Genomic DNA, 25,902 nt, shown 5'->3' on the forward strand with positions numbered 1-25,902 from the left:
GACAGCTAACGCCAACATTTTTGCTTAATTTACCAAAACAAATAATAGAAATGTACATAGCAAACTTCTGATACAAGAGACCCAAGAGGGAAAAAAAACTCAAAAAACAATATTTTATCTGTCTTCAAAGRCAATAAATAAAATAAGAACAGGGCATGACTGCAGAAAATAAGAATTAGACTCTCAGAAGTCAAATGCAGTTAAAGGCCAGGTAAATTAAGCCACAGATGCCATGATGTTCAAAGATGTGTGGCAAAAGCAATAAAAATAATTCAGTTCACCCTGAATGGGTGGGAAAAAAAAGGACAGGTCAGAAAAAAAGAGCTGCATAAAAAAAAAAAACACAAAAAACCCAAATGGAGAATAAAAGAAACAACACTTCTGAGAGCAACAGCAGAAAACAGCACCTCAGCCAGGGCAYTGGGCATGTTCCATACGTGTTCAACATGTACGGGAGGTGCAGGAATAGAACAGCATGGGCAGTGCTAAGACTTCAAGGACATTCAGTATCTTGAGTATGTGATATTGAGCACCTGCAGCATAAATATAGCACTCCTTTTAAGAATGGATCTGATCRACACAAAAATTATTCTTTTATTCCACTGAGTAATAAAAGCATGACCTCCCAAGGAGCTGTGGTGTAAGGGAAAGGACCATTAGTAGCCAACATATTCTCAATAGAATTTAGCAGTTTCGTATTCTAGTTCTTGTTCTATCATAGTTTGTACTCAACTCATGTACTCAACTAAGCATGCTATAAAAAGGTTTTTATCAGAATTCATACTGATTGAGGTTTGAGGTTTAGCTAAAGAAAACAATCGACCTTCAGTAGCAGACCTCTTGATCAAGGCATCTCTATGGAATCTGGGAAAGTCAAGTCCAAGTCTGTCTTCAGATTCAGGCAAGGAGGAGCTTGAACTTGCTCTTTTATTTAGTTATATGTTATCATATTGAAGCCATTGGCCACTATATATTAATATGCTAATTATATCCTGAAAGTAAAAAATTTTAACACTGTTTCTTCATTAATATAAAAATGTTTCATGGATCCATATATTAACTACAGAAATTAATATTTTTCTCTACTTTGAATCTTTYMATTGACTCACTAATTTAGCACCTGAATACTCAAAGAACATGACTGCTTCTGAGACCATCATGCTTTACTTCAATAGCCATGAAAATGAGGAYAAACAGATCAAAATATAGTGAGCTTCTGTTTAATTACATGACGGAAACCAGCACAGCTGGAGGCAATTCTTAGCAAATTGATCAGAATTCCTTTACCTTAACTACAGCTTAACTAATAAATAGACTTCCATAATTTTCTGCAATCAATCTAAATGTATTTGAGAAATGAATGATACATTTGATCTTGAGAAGTTCAGTAAATCTTAAACACATAACTTTGAAGAATTTACATAGTTTATCTTTCTGCCAAATCAGAAAAGAATAACTGTTTATAATAAAATCTTGTTAACTAACCAAACTTTGTAGAAGTGGCATGTTCATAATTCATTTGCTTTGTAACAAAATCATTTTTTTTTTCAAAATTCAATATTAACTTTCACTGCCGTGTTTGTATATTGCTCTTTTGATTAAAGGTATTTTTGTGTAAACTCTGGAAGTAGTCATAGTAAACCCACAGGACATCTGAAAAGACTGCATGCATGTTGATGCTCTTCTTTTGCCATTTTTTTAAAAGTAAGTGTACTTTATGAAACAATCTAGCCATTTCTGTAGCTGTGTCTATTCCTTTGATAGGGTTTTTTAAATCTTCCATGAACAAGACAATCTTGAATGCCTTTGAACAGAGCACTTGGAAAATTTAATGAATGTAGATTTTTTTTTTTAATGTAATTGATCTGGCTTTCGCCCTTTCCTYGATTATTTCTGCAGTAACAGACTAGCAAAATCTGAAAGCAATAGAAACATCCTATTTGCTAGTATAAACGAATATACTGAACTCTTTTTTTCCTAAAAGCCCACGGTGCAATCTCTCCTGAGGGACAAAAAATAACAAGAAAAAGATGGAGTTTGAACTCAAAGCAAACATAAAAGCTTTACGTACAAAAAATCAATTACACACCCCAATTTGTTTTTACCAGCAGCCAAAGGAAAACCTGGTTAGCATGTTTCAGGATCCAAACACCTTGGATCTACATGTTTCACAAAATATTACATTATGGCTATTTCTAAGAAACAAACCAACAATTAGAGACACCTGTTAAAAGTGCCTGGGCTCTGTTCACACTTCATGTAGTATCTTGAAGTGACAGCATATTAAAATGTCAGTGCAATTCTTTTACATTACGCAAGTATTTATAACAACAGAAAGCGCAATTAAATTCTCTGGGCCTAAGTGCTTGTACCTGACTCATCTAGCTTACAAGAACAGTATTAAAATACACTGGCATATGAAGGAAAATGTTGAAAATATAGGTACAACATTGTACAGAATAACTAAAAAACACGGACAAAGTTTGGTATTTAGATTTTAAAAAGCACGTAATTTTATGTACTAATTGAGCATATATAACCTACCAGTTATATGTGGCAATATTGCAAAAAAGGGCTATTCCAGATTAAAAAAAAAATAAATTATTCAAATCTGTGCCTTTTAATATATGTCTGGAAAACTTGCACACCGGTGCAACMTTCTTTAATTTTGATCCCTGCAGCACGCACAAATCTTGTTCAGTTCGTGTCAGAAGATTCTAAGAAACAACTAAGCCATATTATGGACCATACCTGAGAAACAAGAGACTAAGACAACACAGCTTCAAGCTGTTTTAACAGTTCTGTTTTACAGAGATTGTGAATACACTGCATTTATAACAAAGTAAAATGAACATTACCGTTGGTTATAGCAGATTTCTATGGGAAATTTTAGTTCATCATTGAATACAAAAACTGCATTTATTATACTGAATTTTTCACAAAACCTGGCTTAAAATTCCTATGTTGTGATTTCATGCCCATGTAGAAGGTTAGGGCACACAAAACACTCCGGTTTCATTTAAATGCTCACTGGAGGATAAATAGCACTGCCTAGTCTTGCAATGGTGCCTTTGAGGAAGATAAAATTAGACTGTCTTTTAAAAATGTTTTACATTTTCACATTTATTTGAAGTCATGGAAATACAGACAAACATGATCACAGATTTTCAAAGAAACCTTAAGATCTCATCACTCTCCAATACTGGATGTGTGTGATTGGTTATTGAATTGGTTATTCAGTTACTGAGCTGCAGAACTCTGTGGAATAGATTTAACAACTTTATAATTTATGATATACTACTTTTACCCACCTGTCCCAGTGGGGGAAAAGTTTTACCCACTTTGTACCAGTCTGCAACACAGGGAACAGAATGAACTGTTCCTCATTTATGATTTTCTCACAATCTGAATGTTGATGGATGTAATAGCAACTAAGTTTAATGGGCTATAAGCTGTAGTACCTGAGAAGCCATAACATTATCCCTTCTGGTAACTTCTGCTCCTTGGGTAGTAACCTCTGGCAGAGGTATGGAGTGGGCAACTAGGGCTGCTCTGCAGGACACTCTCAGTAGTCCTAGGATCCTTCAGCAGACCTTCTATTTTTTTCTTCAGTTAAACAGGTGTATATAACATTTATGGTGTTCCTAGGACTGTTGCAAATATTGCTTTCCCAGTTTTCAGCCTATATAATGTACCAAGTATTTGAATCCTGATAATTTCTGCAGTTTCACACTAGCTTCTGAAGTGGTAGTTTTGTTCCTCTGAAATCCCCAAACTTTACTGAAAATTCTATGACTGAGGTTTCTCCAAAAGTCGCTTTCTTCTAATATGGCTGTCCCTGCTTTCTGAAATATGACTCATCAAAACATTAGCTAACCAAAGTTGTGTTTATTTTCTCTGAGTTTTATTATGTCCTGAATAAGAATCACAGTCTATTTCTCAAATAAGGAGAGTTTCGAATAGCAGTCACTCAAAAAAAGTGTCTGCTTAGAAGCTACTTTGTCAGCAGATAGAATTAACCTGTATGCACAGGTTTCTGGCTATTTGTCCACATCAATTGAAACTTGGTGTAATTGCATGCAAATGTTTCCAAAAGCACCTGCGAATTGGTTTTGTGCTGTACCACTTTTATGATTTGTCACCCAGACTGAAGTTTACGTTATACTTAGGCAATGTGGACTGTGGGCCAGGCTTTTCAAAGCTGCTTTTTGTTGTTGCACTGCACTTGGGCTAGCCAAGAACAGTGGAACTGTTTTAGCCCCAGYGCATATAACAACTGCAGGAGTTGCTCTAATTGATCCTGAATTCCTATTAGTCACAAGGGTCTGCCTTGGCAACCAGAAATAGTTCAGTATAAAAGACATTTTGACCATTGACTTCTTTTCAGAATTACCTATTCCCATATAAGAGTTTGTGAGGAACAGGTGAAATAGAGTCATTAATTCACCTTTATAATACCTAAGGATTTCTCTTCTAGTAAGAAAAGCTCCTAGTGCCAAAATCCCTTTCATGGTAYCTAAAACTACTAAAGTAGTATACAAAGACATGAATAATATCTAGAATTTTCCCCTTCCTCTGCAAAGTGAAGTAGATTCTGCATTATTAATACAATTAATTGATATCAAAACAATGATAAATATCATCCGAAAACCATGTTGAGAGTTTCAATCTGTTCACTTTAGTAAATATTGATTGTTGGGCTAATAAGGGAATTTTTTCATGACACAATAGCTTTTCTATCACAGTCAACTTAAGACATCCTTGTTCAGTACCATTTGAATCTGCTAGTTAGTATACCACTGATTCCTTATTTCCCTGACAGAAATGCCTGTGGGTAAATTGAATCACTGATGGACCTTAAATATAACTGCATGTTTTGAAGGCCATTCTGAAGGTTGTCCTATCACCCAAAGTGAGRTGCAGATTATTTACACTCAGCTGCAGCAATTAACTGTTGCTTCTTAGTCTTCTCTCCATGCGTGCTTTTCTCTGGGAGTATCTTGCTTCTAATGAGTAAGATGCTTGTCTTTCTGTTTAGAAAGCATTTGGGTAAGGTACAATCATAATTGCTACTTTTATTATTTTTGATGATTTGTCATAAAAGCCAGAACACTGGACTGAAAGGGACTGGCTGAATCACTGAATTCCCTCCCTTCAATCACAGGTAGCTCTGCAGGTGTGTCCTTTCATGCCTATATATGTCATTTTAATCTGAAAAAGTTACTAGTCTCTACTGTAAAGACTGCAGGATTTTCTTTGCCTCTACAATACCTATTTTGCCATGATATCTAAAACATTGTAGCTGTACTCATGAAGAATTCATACCTGCTTATTTTTCTGCTACTATTATATATAGGAAGACAAYGACAGATCAGAAGCCCATCCAACCTAAAATCTAGTTCTTGACAAAGGTCAACAGCGGATCATTAGCTCAGCACACATGAAGATGGCAAGTATATATATCTCTATATATTTCCACCTTCCATAGTTCAAGCCTCTTAAATATATCCTTTCTTTTGTATGAATAAAAAACTAGGGATACAAGTTTTATATATATCTTCTACTTTTTTCTACGTCCAGCTTTAAATCTTTGGTAAAATACTTGGTATTGCATTTTTCTTGTACTCCACAGTAGAGCTGATTGAAAAAAAAAAAAAAAAAAAACCTCATCGAAGCTCAGAGAGAGAGAGATCACAGTTTGCTTCCTTCATTAGTCCTCTCTCTCCCTCCACTTACTCTTGGCTGGACTGTTCTGTTCCATATTTACATTTTTTTGTTGTTGTTGAATTATTTTTTGGCTACATTGGAGAGCTGAATCAGCTGAGTGCAAGGCAGGCATGAGGGGGTGCAAGACCTCCTCCTTTTAGCAACCATGAGTTATTATATTTGCTCAGGCTGCAATATGAAATTTCACCCCTAATTACATGTTTCACAGCAAAGTCAACAATTTTTTTTGTAGTGTGCAATCATTTATTGTGGTATTAACAGCAAGCAGTTATTGTAATATTGTGCAATTCAGGCAACTTCAGGAATTCCTTACTCATTCAAATTTGGCAACATATTTACACATGAATCAAGTATTGCAAAGCTAATAAATAAGTGCTTTGAAGAGCAGGAATTGATTTACCCATGAGTTTAAATAGTTTGATGTCTCTTGCTCAAAGTATTGTTCCATAAAAAGTTGAGCTGATCTACAAGCTCATCTAAAACAAAACAAAAAAGTTTCACCCCCAAATTTTCCTCCCCCCATTTCTATTCCTTTTCATAGAGTGGTCCTGCCTCTTCCCTTGTGATACTTCTGATGTTCACTGAACCTTTCCATAACCCTTCCATAAGCAATTTCTCAATTAATCAAAAATATATATTTTTGGTAAATTACTTTTATCTCGGGATGGTATATATTATAGGCTCATGGGAAGTTACAACAAGCTCTCCAAGTGGTGCAAGGGGAACAGGCAAAGTGTGTTGCTGACATGGAGGGAGATACACATCTTGTCCCCCTCACATCAGTGAACTGCAAAACCAAAACTTTCCAACCCATCAGATTGCAAACTACATTTCAGTGTATTTCTAAATATCATGAGATTTGCCATACACTGTTACAAGCCATTATTTGTATTACAAGGCAATTGTAAAGTGTTTCTGTTCTTTTGTATGTTCAATTGGTCAGACAGTAAAACAAATTGGTGATAAAGGGAAAACTTCGAAGGGAGCTGAAAAYGAAAATGATGCATTATGTTGCTTTAGAAAATTCACCTTCCAATGGCTAAATTAGGAAAGTCCTTTAGCTTCCTAACATCCTTACCTTCTTCTTACTCCTCTCGAGGAGGAACTCAAATTGCATCTTTACGGGAATAACACTTTTGTCCACATTAATTGGGCTTAACACTCTAGRGGAAGATACAACACTGTGAAGCAGGTGTTACTAGACAAGATAGAAAAGTAGCAATCATGTAAATAAAAATTCTTACTAATTCTAATGGTATGCAGCCACTAGAAAGAAATGCTTTTGTGATAGCTTAATTTTCTGACATATCAGCAAGCTCAATCAGCTTACTTTGAAGTTCTGCAATTGTTAGATCTGATACAAGAGAAGTGATGGACCATATTTCCAACACGAGAGAAGTGGGTTGGTGGTAGGGAATAAGGAGCATSACTAGCTCTTCGAGTGTCAGACCATCCTCACGTCAGAGCAGGTGCAATATTCTAAGTGTCTAATATCCAGTCTAAGTGTTTGTGTATGTGCACATCCTTTACATGCATACCTTCAGCATAAGTTCATATGCATTTGCCACCTGAGCTGTCCACTTCCATGCTCTGGTCTTGASTCTTATGCAACTGTGGGAGGAGCTAACTCAGGAAATGAAGATGGCCAGAAAGAAATACAACCAGAAAGTGACTGGCTGATCAATTTTCCTTCCTGAACTGTCACTGCAGGGCTATTAGGTGTCAAAGGAAGAAATGTATTCCCAAAATAACTGAGCTTAAATTCTCGAAACCACAACTTCAAATTAAAGATGTCATTTCTCACTTCTTTTACCTGAGATGTAAAAAATGTCTGAAAAGATTTTTGATCTTTCTTTCCTAAATTATATTCCAGTTTAGTAATCTCAAAACCATTTAATTTGGTCTTTCCAGTTTGTGGCTGATGCAGTCAGCAAAACATTTTATGAGACAGTCAAGCTCATCTGAAAATTTGCTGCTGTCTAAAGACACTTTCCCATGCCAGTTCCCAGTTGTGCCGTCCTTATTCCTCTGTCATGCTCTGACATTTGTCTGATTCTTGTGCTGAGCTGATTCAGCTCACTAATCTGCTAAAACACATCTGGCAGTGAAGAGAAAGAGGCTGCTCCTTCTAGCATTACTCTTGGATTGGTTCAGGGCCCTGCAAAATGGGCCTGTTAGAGATTTTGGKATCAGTCCTGTCACCTTATTTATCTCCATCTTAGAGATCTCTTGCTTTGGTGCCTTTTAGCAATTCAAATCACACAGGAGTAGAAAAACCATGCAAGCAGAAGCTGAAGCAACTTAAAAGCAACACGAACTCACTAAGGCCTCCGTTTCAGTTCTGCTGCCTGGATACTTCTGCATCATAATTCAGACAGGTTTTTCATGTTCTCTGTAGCTTTCAAGGCTGGTGAGACATGGACATAATGGGGAAAACACTGAAAAAAAATTGTTAAAGCTCAGTTTCCTTTACTGAATGTAAACAAGCAAGAAAGAATATGAACCTTCCACCACCACTTCCACCCCTGCTTTTTTTTTTCTTTTTCTTTTTTACAAGTAAAAACCTAAACAAATAGCATGATTGCTAATAGGAAGACTCTTGAATGAAGTCATAAAGGATTTTTTTAAGAAGCCTGGCACTACTTTCTTCAAAGACAAAAATAACATTCCCCATGAGCCAAGGATGCTGCTATTTTCTCCTAACATCCCATCCATAGTGACAGACAAATGAGTGGCCATGATAAAGTTCTCTTTTCCCAGCACAAGAATGTYAGTGCATACAGTGCAGAGAAGCCCTGTGGGTACAAATAATGCAGTTAAAATCCACAGCAAGCTATACTGTTTCCAAAAAGAAGTATCCATCTCACCTTCTAGGAGAAACCAAGCTACTACAGAGGAAGTTTGAATGTGAGCAGACGCTAGATAGATAAAATCATGTGTAGTAATCAAAGGTATTTGTTCCTTCTCACAATTACAGACACTGCCCAACACCACGTGCGTGGGGACACTCCAGCATTTTCTAATCTCTCCCCTGCAGACAAAGAAGCAGTGGCCAGTACACAGGGGAATCTCAAGTACCATTTCATCCCCAACTCCCGATTTTGAGAAATAGATAGTAAAAGATAAGGAATGGCAACACCTTTCACAGTTCTGAGAAGTTTACACTGCTCAGGATCAACAATTCATTACAGCCCGTTAGGGACAAGGAAGGAACTGCACCTCGGAGAGGCACAATTCCTCCTGTGTGCTGCTCTTGGGCTGCTGCCGCTGCGCTCTGCCCCTYGCTCAGCTCGGGTTGTAAAAGCACAATCGAACCCGCTGTCTTCCCACCAGGGAGTCATCAGTTTACTACAACATTGCAGCAGTTAAAAACTTGCAAATATTTCCTCAGATTCTTTTTTTTTTCTTTCACTCTCTTGAGAAATAAATTCAAAAGAAAGCTCTATTGTGCCAAGATTATTTTGGAGATGGTATTTTACTTGCATCCTACTCAACATGAAGACTCTTGTTTCTCAAAACCCCCTCTAGACCTAGAATACACACTGATGCATCTGCTAGTAAAAGCATGCAAAAAAAAGCATACTTCATAAAGATATTATCTCTCTTTATATTTATTTATAGATTTATTTGGCACCCATTGGCCTAATGCAGTTATTTTAGGGACATACTTAAATACAGCACTAATGGCCAACTTCTCTGAGAGAATTATTGGCAATGCTACATTATATTGYGCTTCCAACATATACAACTTTCTTCTCTTGTGCGCCTAGCTTCTAAAAGCTAGCTCACATACAAGTAAAAAAATAATGCCATGTAGAGAGGTAGGTAATTGCTTTTTTCTTTATTGTAAACGGAAATGTTTTATAGTGATTTCTGATATTTAAATGATCTCCCACTAGTTTCACTACATGACCAAATACTAATAGAAGTAAACATAGCTTTTGTTATTTTTTTTAAACAAAGTGGTTCCTTGCTTGCTTTATTTTTGGCATGCTCCATCCATGGTTAGAAATCAGGCATGACAGTGGTCTAACCCAAAATTTTTGTCCATGGGTTAGAAATCAGGCATGACCATGGTCTACCCATGAATGTGATCTTAATGTTTTATACCGCTGACAAATCATTAACATCTGTTAATAGCTCACCCAGCTGCTTTGTTGGATTGTTTTGAAAAAACCTTATGCACAGCATAGATGTCTCCAACTCACAGCCTATATAACCTTTCCCAGCTGCTTAAWCCTTATTTTAAATATCACTTTCAAATGCAGACATTTTAAAAACTATCCCATTTCTTTGTCTCCAGACTGCTTTTCTAACTGTGCTAACATCTGTTCACTTCCACTCCCCAATTCCCATTTTAAATACTTATTTTCAGCATGTATTTTTCTTGTAAATAGAATCCCGTGTACTTTCTCACCTCCTAGCCCTCCACTTTCTGTTTTCCTCCCTTGCTCTCATTCCACAATGTCCCCCATGGTTTCCTTTCTATCTTTATATTTTAAATGAAGACTTGATTCAGCCAGAATATTATTGAAGTTAATTATCTAATCCTAATTTAAGATTGGGGGGAAAGAAAATGAGGGCATGTCACGCATCTACTGTGTCTACAGGGAAAAAACAAAGGAAAAGAGGAAAAATGTACATTAAAAGGGAGCATAGGTAGTTGTAAGGGACGAAATTACATAATGGAAAGTTTCAAATGCACGTTGGAAAAAACTTCCTGGCTGTGAGAACTGGTAAGCTGCACAAGAGCCTCCCAAGGGAAGCAGAGGCAGCTTGTCACCTGGCACACTTTAAAACAGGCTGCCCCAAACCTGTGGTTTGGGGCCAAGCAGCTAAGAGTCAACCCTGGGCATGAAGTCGGGGAGTGCAGAGGCAGAGGTGTCTGCAGATGTGCAGAAGGCCCTCGCTTCTCCTTCCCTCCTGCCTTGTCATCTCCATCTCCAGAATTAATAGACCAGATCTATAAATAATGTATAGAACAGTCCATGTTACACTGAAACACTCTGTCAGACATGTACAGGGCATGAAGGCAATTTACAGAACTCAAAAAAGGCACAAAATTAAAAGACCTGCATCAAATCTGCAATTTCTTTCGTTTCCTTAATGTTTAAACTTTGGTAATTTCTGTCAATTTCTGGTAATTTGGTTATCTGGTAATTTTTTTTTGTTTTTGTTTTTGGTTACAACAATAAAGTGAATATGCTTAGACTGTGGTAATCCAAAAATATTATTATGATATGCTTATATATTTGGAAAGATATACTTTTTCAAAGCATATACAAGAATCCAACGAAAAATAATCAGAAATCAAGAGAAAACTACTATTAAAGCTATTGCTTAAAAGATACTGAAAGGCATGCTAAATGGCTTAAACATTTATACTGATTCATGGACAATGTCACAGCTTTATTTTAGTGAGGATCAGTATCTCAAAACCTTGASATAACCTCAAAAACCTTAAAACTTCTCAAAACCTTAAAACCTTGCCATATCTCCTCTACCTGCTAATGATGACAGTAGAGAACCAAGAGACAAATGGTGGGAAGTCAGTGCTTTACCCTAAAATTAGCCATGTTTCTCCAACTCAGGTTTTAGTCACGTGATGGCAGTTGTGTCAGCATTTCTTTTGTCCATCTTCAATAGTATTTTCTATACACTATACAAACAAGGTTATATTTTCTGGAGTTGTAAGCCCGCACATGTCCAAAATGTTTCAAGTTCAATTTTGGTCATGAAGATCTGCCCACAGTTTATGACCCACATATGCATGTATATATACCTTGAGATACTGCAAAGAGAATTGAGGTCATTCTTACTATCTCTTGTTTCTTTGGTAGTTTCTAACTAGACAAGCAGCCAAGCTCAAAAGATGAGCACATTTTGGAAAGTTTGTACTCCTGTGCATTCTAGTCCTATCCCTTTCCTTCCTCTATCCCTGAGAAAGTGCTATCAAAAAGAAGTCTTTTGTCATATCTGCAACCCATGATAGGRTTCTCCCTCCACTGTTACTGTTTTGGAGCTTATTGCCACGTCTTCCTACTCTGCCTGGAAGAGGTCTTATATTATGAAAGGATATGTTTTTATAAAATTAAGATAAAAACAAAAGAAAGGGAAAAAGCAGCGCTTGCTTGGATTTAAACCAGGAGTGCACAATGTGCAGCCCATGAAATCATAAAATGTAGTGCACACCACCCTCTTGCAACTGCAGCATGAGGACACASCTAATCAAGTGCAGGTTTTTCCACTGTGGGTGAACTTAAACATCAAGCAACTTCCCTTTCTCTATCAAGGAAGACACTGTCCCAGCCAACCAAATCGGTCTGTGTACATTTATTATGAAAAGATGTAAATATGTGTGTGTATATATATGTATATGTRCAGATTATAGAAGGGAAACCCTCAGGCTCCTGTTAAATTACAAGTTCTGCCCTTGTAGTTGCCAGGGGATGTTTATATGAAGCAGGTACCTGATCTCAGTTAGTACTGGAAATACAAATACAGGAAGAGTATTGTGCTATTGCATTAGAATGAAAGAAAAAAAAAAATTAAAGGGAATGGAAATAAACTATTCTGGCTCGTCCAATTTGGACAAAAAGCAAAACAATGAGCAAAAAATTGTGAAGAGGAAAAATCTATGTCTAAATTTTGCAAATGCCCATGGTCAAAAGGCCGAGCTGGGGTAAAAGGACAGTTGGAAAGGTGCACCAAAGGTCTTGAACCAAAACCGAGGCTACCTTTTGGAGAGCATTAAGGCCACTACAAATCAGCTTTGATCCAGCTTAGTTCCAAAAATCCCAAGCACACTACCCAAGCCTATCAGACTGGAAAGAAAATGTGCAAGAAAACCATCACAGATTTCCTCGTGTCACTCCCGCTTCCTTCTCATGCATTCTTTCCTCYTTTGCCCTTTGAAGGAAAACTCTCATTTACTCCTTCCTGGAAAAGTTTGCCCCAGCATCTACTACTGGAATTCTCCTCCTACAACAGTCCTTCACTGGCTGCTTTGCTCCCTATGGGCTGGCCAGTCGCACACTTGCACCATGCAGATAGCTAACAAGGAGTCAGGAGTTTTCATTCATTCTTTCATTCATTCATTCCCCTAATAATCACAGAAGCCAGGAAAAGATCATTTAAAAGAGAAACAGAGAGTAATATTCTATGTTGGGCATGTCAAAGGTGGACATGGGCTATTTGGCAGGTGCTAGAAATCCCACGCTGCTACAGTTCACAAGTAAATCTAGAGACTGAGGGTAGTTTCTGCAGGGTCAGCAAAATGGCAAAGATAACACGTGAAGCACAGGAGCCTCATGCCAACTCTGTCAAATGGAATTGAATATTTAATGAGATTTTGGGTGTTTAAAAAAGCACCACTTATTATACATGCAATGCTCAATCAAAATAATCCATTTGACCACTTTCCACATACAGAATCATCATTAAAAGATATCAGTGGAAAACTCAAGAGATCCAACAGTCTGTTTTAATGATGTACAAATTCAGATTCTGCAAGAGCGGAGATATGATTATTCTAAAATCATAAATTCTAAAATAATACCTGTTTGAAATAGGTAGTATTAAGCACTACTTAGTAGCATCACATATAGTATCACAGTAAGAGCATTTCTACAGATCTTTTTTTATCCCAAAGTATCTCAACAGCCTTTAAATATGTACATGTGGTGTGCCTATAAATACAAAAAATAAATAAATATATAGAAACAGAAATCACTTTGACCAGTACTGCAAATCAGAGCATCTGTTTAACAGTGCACATCAATACTGTTCTTTAATTCAGGGAAGGATTTAAATTGGCATAGTATATCTAGCTGGAATTATTAGCCCACGTGCCCTTATTAATTCCTAACAGATTGTATGGAGAAGGAAAACAAAGGGCAAATTACAGAGCCCTGGATCATATCCACATCCAAATTACTGTAAACTTAGAGATAAGTTCTTATTATATACAACTTGGAATGAAGGATCTGTAAAAAAACATTCTAGCTATTTAAATGCTGAACTTTAAATGTCAAAAACAGAGAATTAGCTAGAATGCACACAGACCCTAGGAGCAATTGTGCCGAAGGCCACTGATAAATCAAGTAAGACTAATCCCAGAGAAAAGCCTTGACATTTGGTTGAAATAAGAACATTAACTTGAGTTGGTCAGGGATTATTTTTACCAGGCTTTTTTTCTTCTCAAATCAAAAAAAAAAAAAAAAAACCCCTTTTCTCGGGACATGATCATTTTCACTACTTTTTTCTATTTTCTAGATAATAAAGGATATTCCGTTCTATATTTTTAAGCCAGTACTTTTGTTTTCCTGATTCAAAATGATTTTTCATTTCAAAAAATTGAAGTGAACACTTCCAAAATTCAAAATGAGTTAAATTGTTTCATTGGCTAAAACCCATTGTTTTTTTAACAGTCTTCTGAGAGTTCAGCTTTTCATTCCAATTCAGCATTATTTGGTATCCTGATAATTTTCCCAGGAAAGAAAGACTATTTTCTGCTTAAGCTATTACAGATCTAATTAGAGAGGTTTGTATCAAGTAACAGCAACTTAACACAGTCTGATGTGAACTTAGCACAGTATGATCATTTAGAAACAGTAACATTGTATAGGGACAATGAATTCTTCTTTAAACTAAGTTTTTTTTCTCTCTTTTTTTTCAGAAAGAGGCTTCACTACTGCTCACTTTAGCGAAAAAGACAAGAAATCAAAGAGGAATTAATGATATAAAGGAAGTAGTTATTTCAAAACAACAGATGGAATGAGATCGGAAACACATGTAGTAGGCTGAACTTTTCTACTACAATGAAAATGACAAAAATTGGAACAAAGGAACAAAATGCACAAACACACACAAAAATCAGCAGAATGGTTGTAGAAATGAGTCTGCAGCACAGAGTCCAAATCTGCATTTAGATACTAAATTATCTTCTAAATTCAGGGCTTTAGATCCATGATGTTGGTCTGGATTATTGCAGAAAGAGTAACAAACTGTAAATCCACACAATGACTAGATGCAAAATTTATCAAAATTCACTGGGAATTATTTGCCTCATTTTCTTAATGCTGATATTCTAGATGGAACAACAGATAGAAAGACAATTTTTCATTCACATAAAGATTCCACTTCCTTAAAGTGGAAGCAACATGGATCACCTCCTCCCCAGATTCTGCAAAAGTGGAAACTGAGAGGTCAAATAGACTGAACAGAAAAGTAACTTGAATACCCCTTTTTAAAGGGGSTACAGAATTTACTTTATTTTCCTGAGAAACTGAATGAAAAGATTTTGAAAGAATTCCTCCTGGCTCCTGGCAATTGGTCATTGCTCTCCAGATTGCACACAGCCCTCTCAATATGAGGCTGTGTTTCAAGGGCATCATTATATCTGAAAATCAAATTGATCATTAAAATAAAGAATAAAAATACTCAAATGCATCTAGAGCTTGCAAAAACCAGAGAAGCACAAACATTTGGTTGAATATATGATTCATTTGTTATGACACAAGTTCTCCTGATGATTGTCTTGACACAATAATAAACTAGACTTTCTCTAAGTCTCTTCAGATGGTAGTTGGTTTATGATAATATTTAACCACTCTTCAAATATAGTCAGAAAGTAAAGAAAAAAATCTACATCTATCTAGTGTTATGAACTAACAATCAATAAAGCACTGGAGCACATAGAATCACAGAAAGGATGGAAGGGATCTAGTCCAACCCTCCCAGCTCAAGTASGGACGCCTAGAGCATGTGCCACAGGGTGGCATCCAGGCGGGTGTGGAGTCTCCAGAGAAGGAGACTCCACAACCTCCCTGGGCAGCCTGTTCCAGGGCTCCATCACTCTCACAGGAAAGAAGCCCTTCCTCATGTGGAGATGGAACTTCCTGTGTTGCAACTTGTTCTTTTCACCCCTAGTCCTATCACTGGCCCCCACTGAGAAGAGTTTGGCCCCATCCTCCCTACCTTCTCCTGTCAAGTTAGACATATTGATCAGATCTCCTCTCAGTCTTCTCTTCTCTAGGCTAAACAGGCCCATCTCTCTTAGTCTTTCCTCACCAGAGCTGAGTAGAGGGACATGATCCCCTCCCTCCACCTGCTGGCAACATCCTCCTGATGCAGGCCAGGATCTCAGGGGCCTTTTTGGCCACGAGGGTGCTGCTGACTCATGGTTAACTTGGTGTCAACCAGGGCTCCCAGGTCCCTCTCCGTGGAGCTGCTTTCCAGCAGGTTGACCCCTAATCTGTACTGGTGCCTGGGGTTATGCCTCCCCAGGGGCAGGACCCTGTGCTTGTCCTTGTTGAACCTCATGAGATTCCTCTCTGCCCAACTCTCCATCCTGTCCAGGTCCCTCTGAGGGGCAGCACAGCCCTCTGGAGTGTCAGTCACTTCACCCAGCTTGGTATCATCCACAAATTTGCTCAGGTTGCGCTCTGTACCCTTGTCCAACTCACTGATGAACAAGTTGAACAGCACTGGGCCCAATATCAACCCCTGCAGGTTATCACTGGCCACAGGCCTCCAACTGGACTCAGCTCCCTATGGACTCTGCCATCCACCTAGGTCTCAATCCACCTTGCTGTCTACTTGTCCAATGCACACTCCTGGAGCTTCTCCATGAGCATGTTATAGAAGGCTGTGTCGAAAGCCTTGCTGAAGTTAAGGTAGACAACATCCACGGCTCTCCCATCGTTCATCCATCCAGTCACCCCATTGTAGAAAGCTACAGTGGGGTCACCCCATCGTAGAAAGCTCAGGTTCACCAAACATGACTTTCCCTTGGTTAAATGGAGTTCCCCTTGGACTTCCCCTTGGCACAATTATCTGTTAGCCTCATAGGACAGAAACCATGCCTTTTCAAATATTTGTCTCAAAACATCAAATTATTGCCAAAATGTCACAAAGAAATAAGTAAATAATTCAAGTCCCATAACATTTTTTCCTATCTGTGGAACCTTCACACACAAATCTTCTCAGATGTCTCAGGTAACTGAAAGTTTCTGGTTATTTTTTTGCTCTWCTATTTCAAAGCACTTAATCACTTTTTTTTGTGTTTTCTCTCATCTTAATCTTTTGTGTTAAATTCTCTCATGTAGAAACTAGAAACTATTGCTAGACAATTTACAAAATATGGTTTCCATTTCCTGACTACAAAATACCAAGGCACATCGAAAATGTGTATTCCTACTTAAAGATATGTTGCACAGTTTTTTATGAATACCAGCAGAGACAACTTTGAATATTTTTTCAAGACTATGGAGCTGGTAAAATTCAGATGTATAAATATTGCAGATATCAATGAAAAAGAGAGGAAGCACATAAAATGGTAATCCAGTAGATTACCTAGATTACCACATAAGGAAACACTAGCCATAATTTTATTTCTAGCTTGTAATTTCTAAAGCTGCAATATCAATTATGGTTGCATCTGTTCTTTTGCAGTGCGATATAACAGTAAAGAAACTTCTCTGCTAATATATGCAGTCTGTGAGGTACCAAGCTTTGTTCCTTGCTCCTGAAAGTATCAGTTTTACGCTGGCAAATCAATAGTAGGAAAATTTTGAAAATTGAACAGTATTTTTCTAACACTTTAAATACACTCAAAGTGATGAGACCAAATAAGAAGAAGAACCTGGAGGCCTCAGAGAGACAACGGTACCATGCTCCAATGATCTCTCAGGGTTACTGACTGATCTTTCAAACAACGCTAGCTTTCCCTTGACTGCAGACAGCTCCCCATAATTCTCTTCCTTAGTTATTCTTTGACAGTTCCTATCAGTTGCTGCACAAATATTCATTTTATAACAATAAAAGGTTGTTAAGTTATGAATTTTGGACATTTGCTTAAACTAAAACATATGCCAGTTGGACGGAGACCATATCCTCTAGTTGGAAAAACTTTTTACTGCTTTTTGTTTTAAAGTAACATATATAACAGAGACTTGTGCTACATATCACGATCAAACCTATTTTTGTCATCTTCTGCTAAGTCTTATGGATAAAAGTGACATTACAGCCCACAATACTCTTAAGACACAGACAAATGATCCACAATGGAGAATTAACTCCTTACTCAAAGATACTCTGAAGCCTTCCAGTAAATTAAGATCACCTGGGTTTTCTAATCAAAAAGAGGACTTTAGCCTGAATTGTATCTGTTCCAAAAACATATTGCTACTGCTCTCCTTATTCACACCTGGGAGGACACAGGAATAGTAACTCTTACCAAATATTGTAAAACTTCCTTTTATAGAGGAGGATAAGAGCAGAGATTCAATTCTTTATTTAATTTACAGGTGACAATCATAGTCACCTGTATATCTATCAAGTAAAACAACGGTTCTTTGTGATACTGTGAGAGGTATTAAACTGAACAGATGTTCCAATTTTCTAATTTCAAAGAAGTGAGATTCATACGGCTAAAATAACTGATTACAGTTATCTCCATTTAACTAGATCATTTATGTGAAGCTACCAAAGTAGCAATCTTCTTTGGTGTTGGTAGTAACTGAGAACAAAATAAAATTATTTTGAAATATATATTTACCATAAAATACTTCATTAGGCACATTGCTTGTCTACAGCTTAAAAAACACATTTCTTTGTCCTCTCCCCATGTCCCAAACATACTATGGATAAACAAGTTCAGTATTGTTACTGTAGAATAATAGAAAATAACTAAACACAGCAAACATATTGCAAAACATTGTCACAAAAGAGCCAAATAATTTTCCAAGATTTCAAAATCTGAGAGAGGAACTTTCCTTTTTCCAAATTTTTATTAAAAACATACACAAAACCTATAACAACCAAGCAGGGATTCTGAGCTACACATTCACTAGACATGAGCGTCTGGCATCATCCCTAAGCTCCTCAGACTCCACATTTAGATCAACTAAAGTTTCACTAATTGAAAAGGTCACAGAACTGAACATTCGATTTGTAGAAGGAAATACAGAAAACTCAAAGCAACATAAAAATTAAGAAACAAATGGTGCTTCTATGAATCCTTTCACTCTGACATAAGCAAAAAGCCAAATAGCTGAAAGTAATTAAGAAATGATGGATTATCAATACTATGTTGAAGAAGAGTGAGCGCACTGAGCCGTAACACTTACAAGAAAACTCAACAAGAGAATAAAATGTGTTAGAAAACATTCTTAATGCAAGACTTATAAGACTGTGTTTCATTTGAACGTCTCCAAACCACCTCATAAATAATTATCTGTTACAGTAGTTTCAACAATTTTGGACTATGACATAAGGCAAAGTGGTGACTTGGTGTTAGGAATATGGCACCGAATGACATATCAGACGAAAGTATGTTCCATTCTTGGTTTGCCATTGGTTTACAAGATACAATTATTTGTAAGTACTAACACATGCTAGCATCAGCAAGAGAATTATTGCAAAATCTGAGCTGTATCTCTGAATATACTTGCACCAGGAGGGCACAGAACACTAGCACCTTAATGCCTTTCATCTCTACTTCATCCCATTGATGAAGAATGGGATCATCCTAGGAAAAATAACGTGCAAGTTATCGGATCTTCCGAATCCACAGAGTTACAGTCTAGTCAATAGAAGACATGAAGAAATTTGCCTAGTGGCTTTTTAGTTGATTCAACCCTTAACCATGAATCTGAACCAGATTTCCCCCACATACTATTCTTTTATTTCTTTCTGCTTTCTTCTTTAATTTCAATGTTTATGGATTCAAGTTTCATATTTAAAGGGTTCCTATTTTTATTATTATTTTTATATTAATACAACTTTATAAATATACCATTCAATGTTTTCCCTTCCCAAATCATGATCAGTATTTGAAGTATTCGAAATACAAAGAAAAAAAACAAGCAAACAAACAGGAAACTCTGGAATAGAAATGAAAAAAAACCACTCACTTATGAATAAAGATATGAACATTGAAAAGCTCAGAAAAATGCCAGAGTATTCAAGATATGATTAATACAACTATTTTCCCCACTTAGTGAACAAAGTATCAAGACAAAAATCACAGGACCAAATTTTCCAGATCAATTCATCATCRATACTCACATAAAAACAAATATGCAGAATAGAAACAGGGACAAGAAATGCTCTCATCAAGTCTAAAAAATCTGTGAAAATGATTTTGAAAGTATTTCCCAGTTACATATAAACATATTAATGAAGATGATAAACAGAGTAATCAAATTTAACTATAGCCATCTTTATATAATAGAATTGCCTTACAGTGTAAAAACATACTGTTCATAAAACACATTCACCACCTTTGGATGACCTCTAAACAAATATGTGTCATGCTATTGAAATTCCATCTGTCAAAWGCTGTTAGAAAAAGGTAAGTAAATACAAATGCCATTAAAGGCAGAAGTTATCTTACTCAGAGAAGCTCTAACATTTTGTTTTTTTGACAGCTCCTAATTTGGACATCTTCCAGTGTCAACAAAACCTGTTCAAGCAGAATCTTACCTTGTTTTTACTACATCAAGGGGATGCATCAGGCAAATTTCTACAAGGCCTAAAAAATAATAAAAAAGACTTAATAAATTTTTGTACAAGCAGCAGTTTAATTTTCAATGATTCAATTAGATTTTAAAGTTTGAAAAGCARGTAAAAAAGTAAAACTTGCGTTGATGATACAGTACTTACATAGCTCATATAATAAAGATATTCTGCATTGTATTCTTACAGTCACAAGGGATTTTAGATTGCAAACTAAGCAGTTGTGGTTGTTGACTGCGGTAGTTGGGAATGTAAGGACATAAGCTGTGTGATCATATTAGGCATTTGCTCAGTTTTCTGACTTAGGAACACCAGGAACATTTGACTGACATGACAAATAGATAATAGATACAACTGAAAGAGGGGAGTTCAGGTTAGTACTGGCTTCTTTGCCGTATAAGACTAATCTTCAKCAATATCATTATGCAATACAGTGCTGGAGGTTCAGAAAAAACTTGTTGTTAAAACTATAGCTAACTCTTGAGCAGGTTATTCAAGTYTCAGCCTTACTGGTCCTTCATCCTGTCCTAATGCTTCCTTGTGTGAACACTCTGACAAGAAGCACCAGCTTCTCCTTTTTCCGCTCCTCCTGCACTTGTTAAGTTCTCATGTGCTGGGGACTTTCCAAGTCCAAGAAGGGAGAATGTCAGCTGGAAGAAGGGAGAGACAAGAGGTGTAGAATATCCCTGATATCCACCCCTGACTTGAAGATTGGTCCTGTCACTTTCTTCCACCCACCTGCCATCTCATGCGAAGTCCAGAAATTTGCTACAAGATATTGATCACAATTACAGAAAAAAAAAGTATATTCTTAAGATTTGGCAATATAAAGAGGTGATAAAAACGATTATAATAATCCTAATGGTTTTAAAATATGAGAAAATATGTTAAATGCATGTTCAAAATACTAGATCATTATTGTTTTGAATTTGCTATGCTCATTTTATCCACAGTAATTAATGTAACCCTATAACAGRCAAAAACAATTTCTGAAGACTGTAAGGATTATAAAGATTGAATATGTTTCACCTATTTCTTATTTTACTACTAMTAAATACGCACAATTTCTAATACAGAAGCACACTCCATGTGGATGGACCACACCTATGAAGTAAAGTAACTAAATTATACATGACATTCAGTCTACAATTTTATGGCACAAATTTAGGCTTTCATCTTTCATCACACAGRTATTTATTTATTTATTTAAGTTCAGAATGCAGAAATATGTTTCTGTATAGAGATTAATTAAACATCTGATACACGAATTTTAGAAAATATGTACAATTAACAGGAATACATCCTTATCCGTGATGTTTAATTGCAACATGATGTTGTATGTGGTCTAAATTAGATTGTGTTAACTTTTACTTCTATGCAACTTTTCTATACAGATTTGTTTTAGAATATTTAAAAAAAACCCTGTATTTGAAGATCACTAGTTTGTATACTTCCATAGCACACAATTTGTTGAACCTTAGGTCCAAATCAAATTTCTGTATCAAATATTATTTCCAAGAACCTGACTCTCCAAAAAATCCTACTTTTGGGTCGTAAAGACTGAAAAATCACTTTATTTCTCTGTCACTACACTCTTTATATGCTTTTATACTCTTTATACTTTTTTATACTCTTCTAAAGCTTTCAGAAAATACAAAATTAGCCAATATCCCCTTTATACTATCCATTTTAACACAGCCCTGGATTTGAATGACTCTATGAATTTAATATTCAAACATTATTTTATCATATTTTCCTTCTTCTCTTTCAACCTTGCACTTGTTTTTCTATTCTGGGGAAAAAAAAAAAAAGGAACAAAATAGGTGACACAAGCCACAGAGTATTCACATTAGTCATTTAGAAACATGCAACTGAAATTGTTTTAATTATATTTTTTTCTAGAAAGCAAAGATTGTAGCTGCTATTTCTGAACAGGTACATTTATCACTGTACTTGCATTAATTAAATGCTTAGGAATGACTTATATTTTACTAAAATAAGGACCAAATCACTTGTCACATAAGGGAACAGAGACCATAACTTTTCCATCCTGACTCCGTCCCAAAACCTATAAACTACTTCACAGCTGCCAACAGGTGCTTTACAAGTGGAGCAGCAGTGGAGTGTTTCAGTGCTGGCAGGGGGCACAGTCTATGAGCTTTTTCCTTTCCAATCACCCTCCTTTTCCAACCTCTCCTCCCCTTCCYCCCAACCTCAATTTCTTGATCTTCTGTTCCATCTTGTTTTGGCAGATTCAGTCTACAGTAGGGGGCCAAGCGTTGGGCCAGGAGGTTGTTCACCCTATTCTGTTTTTGTAGCATTAATGTCCATTTTGGGAGAAAACTGTAGAGTGCCAGAATTTGTCTCTATTTCCTTGGTCCTCATAGGACAATTTTTAATTCGGGCATTTTTCCAGCAATTGAATCAGATGAATTCCAAGTTCTCTGGCAAGAAATCTGTTTTGATAACTTCAGGATTCTATTGGTTATCTGCCCTTCTCAATCTTTCCTTTGTCTCATCTTTTAATTATGCACTAGGTTTTAAATGGTGTATAGTTACTTGATTTCACCAGAGACAACTCTTCAAAAGATGCTGGGATTATTACACAGTTCTCCAAAGAGCACCAAAGGAGCGCAAACTGTGCAAGATGCTAATGGAACAGCTACAAACACAAGCTACATTTTTCCATCTACTGTAGTAGTCATGCAGATCATTACAACATCCTACTTGATAGACTGCCCAGAGAGTGTGGTGGCCCTACTAAATTACAAGTACTCTGAGATATGCCCAGTAAAATAAAACATATTGCTATTGCTTAAGCTAATGTTCATCAGCTTTGTAAAGGCAATTAGCAGTATGAAAACTCAATCTGCCARGGAGACAATCTCACAGCACTATATATATTTGGTTGCCACACTCTAAAGACTACTGTTTACTGGCTCTATTTTYGTAAGATACTTAACATAGCTACAGACAGATTGTCCAAAAACATTCTAAACATCCCACTGGGTTTTCTCGGTGATGTCACACGTGAGCTAACTAGAAGTGATTTATGATGGTCTAGTTATGTTTAAAATAACTCAGATTCACTCGCCGAATAAGAGCCTGAAGGAGATACAAGAAGAATTACTAGGTCAGTCTATTTTGTTCTTTTTGGGTGGAAAAAGATTCCTTGTGAAAATGGAAGCTAACCATAAACTGAGACATAATTAAAATAATCTGTGAGTGGAAGAAACAGCTAGCTATCSTCACTGACACCCTAGCAGTGCACACAAGTGGAATATCAACAACCAAGAGGAAAGTCCAGGCTTCTACTACATAAAAACATTTTGTGGATTAACTAAATTCACAGAGGGAAGAAAATGACAGAAAATAGTGACCCYCTAACCAACCTTTCTCACTAAAGCTTTTTTTTTGTTGTTGTTTTTATTAGGATTTTCTTTGTATTATGGATTACACTACATATCCTTCYGCAAGTAAAATTTGTATTTAAAATTTCAAACTGACCATCTTCAAGTATGCATGTCTTTTCAAAGTAAACATTCTGGTGACTGCTGGTTCTTTTGGTTCCCCTGGTCTATTTTCTCCTRTTCCATCACACTCACAAATCTTGCATCAATAATCATAGAACACGTCACTACAACTCTAAAACACACTCTGATTATCCATTTGGTCACAATCARAACTTTGAGATATCAGTAGCACAGGACTATAACTCCCCTCATTTCCTCAGGAGTTCCCACATCTACTCCAATACTGAAGAGGAAGAAAAAGTAACATATCCAGCTAATAGCGCTTGCTAGATAGGACAGGTAAAAAGTTGAATTATGAGATAAATTATTGCTTTCTGTTTCTATGACTTGAAAAGTGTGAAGTACCTGATTTGCCCTGCAAAGAAACTTTTGTAGTTTACCCACTACACCCTGAAAGGGTGCTCYAACACCGACCCAAGAGATGTGGAGCATGATGCATGTGTGTTAGTTCAGACAACCCCCTTCACAGCACAGGAGTCATTATGTACTCTCCTCCCCTTGTGTTACTCATTTCCCTGGAATAACATAGTCACTGGAGAAACACAACAGAAAGGAGACTGGTCATAGAAAATGTAGCAATAAACACGTCAGGCACTGTATATTGTATAGCTGGAACAGTATGTATTTATTTTGGCTTTTACATAGATATAGTTACAATGTAAGAAATGATCATAAATATTTTATGTGTATCATGCATTTCCTTCTGAGAATATATGTCTGACAGAAAAATTCTTATGCTGATCTCTGAATCCTAATGAAAACACAAGGTTTCTTTTTAATTTGGTTTGTCTGTTGGCTGAAACATTTTGTTTGACAAGCACTCTCTGAAGTGTGGAACATCTCCTTGACTATAACAGCATTGTTTGAAGAACAACCAATGCTTGGATGAAAGTGACTCGGCAATCTATTGCACAAAGACTAATTTACACTAGTCCTTACCTGTCCTGCATGGGTATATCTTTCTCAGAAAAGACCATAAAATGTCAGGTTCACCATGAGATAAGCAGCAGTCAAGGCCTACTGCTTTCCTAGGGAGACAGTCATGTTGTGCCCTTCCCAGTTGCACTACATGTTAAGTAAGCTCCAAGGAAAACCGCACAGCAATATATTGAATATGCTGGGAAAGATCTATATCTTCAGGAAAGTGACACTTATTTTAACTCTTACCCAGGATTCTATTTAGCAGTGTGGCATYGGATTAACTAATGGGACCCTGGAGTTCCTGGAAAACATTAATTAATCATTTAGGTAATGAGCCAAATCAATGCTTTCCTTAGAAAATGTGGAGAAATGGAAAGTTACTCCAAAAAATACTCCATAATGGCAATGCAACATTCATGAGTCATTCTTCCTTAGAGACCTTGTCTACACTGAGAAAATATACTAGAAAACATGTTAATTAAACAAGATGTTGAAAATGATTTTTCCCTTGGTGTGGACAAGGATGTCTGTGTTTAAAAATGTGTTAGTTGATCATGATTAATCCCCGGAGGAGCTCTGGGTTTACCATCGTTACCTAATGTAATTTAGAAGAAGGTTTTTGCATGTGGAGGAGCTGGGTCATGCTCAAAATCTTCTTAGGTAACAGAGTTTCCGCAATAGATGCATCCTGTCAGTGCAACCTTTTTATATGGAAACTGAAGAATACTGGGATGGAGAAGAGGGATAACCTGGCTTTCAAGCAACACATGACTCAAGCAGCAGCAGGAAATTTCTCATATTTTTTCTTGTAGCACTTTTGCTATAACCAGTCTCAATCAGCTGGTACAGTGTTCTTGACTACTCTCTGCAAAAACAGGTCATCTTGCTCTATTGAATTCCAACTGGCTCCTTCACTGTAGAGCAAATTAACCTTTTAACTCATCAAGGTTTCAAGTAAATATTACTACCAAAGTACTGGAGAATCAGGACTCCAAAGAATACAGTCTAGATAGGAWGGGTACAGAAGCTGGAAAGGAGCATTTTGGGCAGCATGCCATCTAGCCTGGCTGCCTCTCAGCTGTAAAATCCCTTTCAACTTTTGAGGTCCCAATCCACAAACTCAGAAATGTGCTCATGTTGAACACTACACCAGACAGTTTAAACTGCTCATCATCAGTGCTGACACTSCTTAGCTGATATC

At 36.7% G+C, this 25,902-nt stretch overlaps 1 protein-coding gene across 4 annotated transcripts in view; it reads right to left on the minus strand.

Moving 5' to 3' along the window:
* SLC25A21 (solute carrier family 25 member 21) overlaps positions 1–25,902 on the minus strand; it is a 122,434-nt gene that overhangs the window by 80,922 nt on the left and 15,610 nt on the right. For 3 of the 4 annotated variants that reach the window (XM_026051872.1, XM_026051870.1, XM_026051871.1), the window contains exon 2: positions 20,215–20,263. In XM_026051872.1, coding sequence (XP_025907657.1) covers positions 20,215–20,243 — 29 coding nt within the window. In that variant the 5' untranslated portion in view covers positions 20,244–20,263. Of the gene's footprint in view, positions 1–20,214; positions 20,264–25,902 lie in introns of those variants that run through there. The other variant, XM_026051873.1, reaches the window with a different exon arrangement.

The sequence above is a fragment of the Nothoprocta perdicaria genome, unplaced genomic scaffold (assembly GCF_003342845.1).
Source record: "Nothoprocta perdicaria isolate Ctin4 unplaced genomic scaffold, notPer1 scaffold_8, whole genome shotgun sequence".
Classification (NCBI taxonomy): Eukaryota; Metazoa; Chordata; class Aves; order Tinamiformes; family Tinamidae; genus Nothoprocta; species Nothoprocta perdicaria.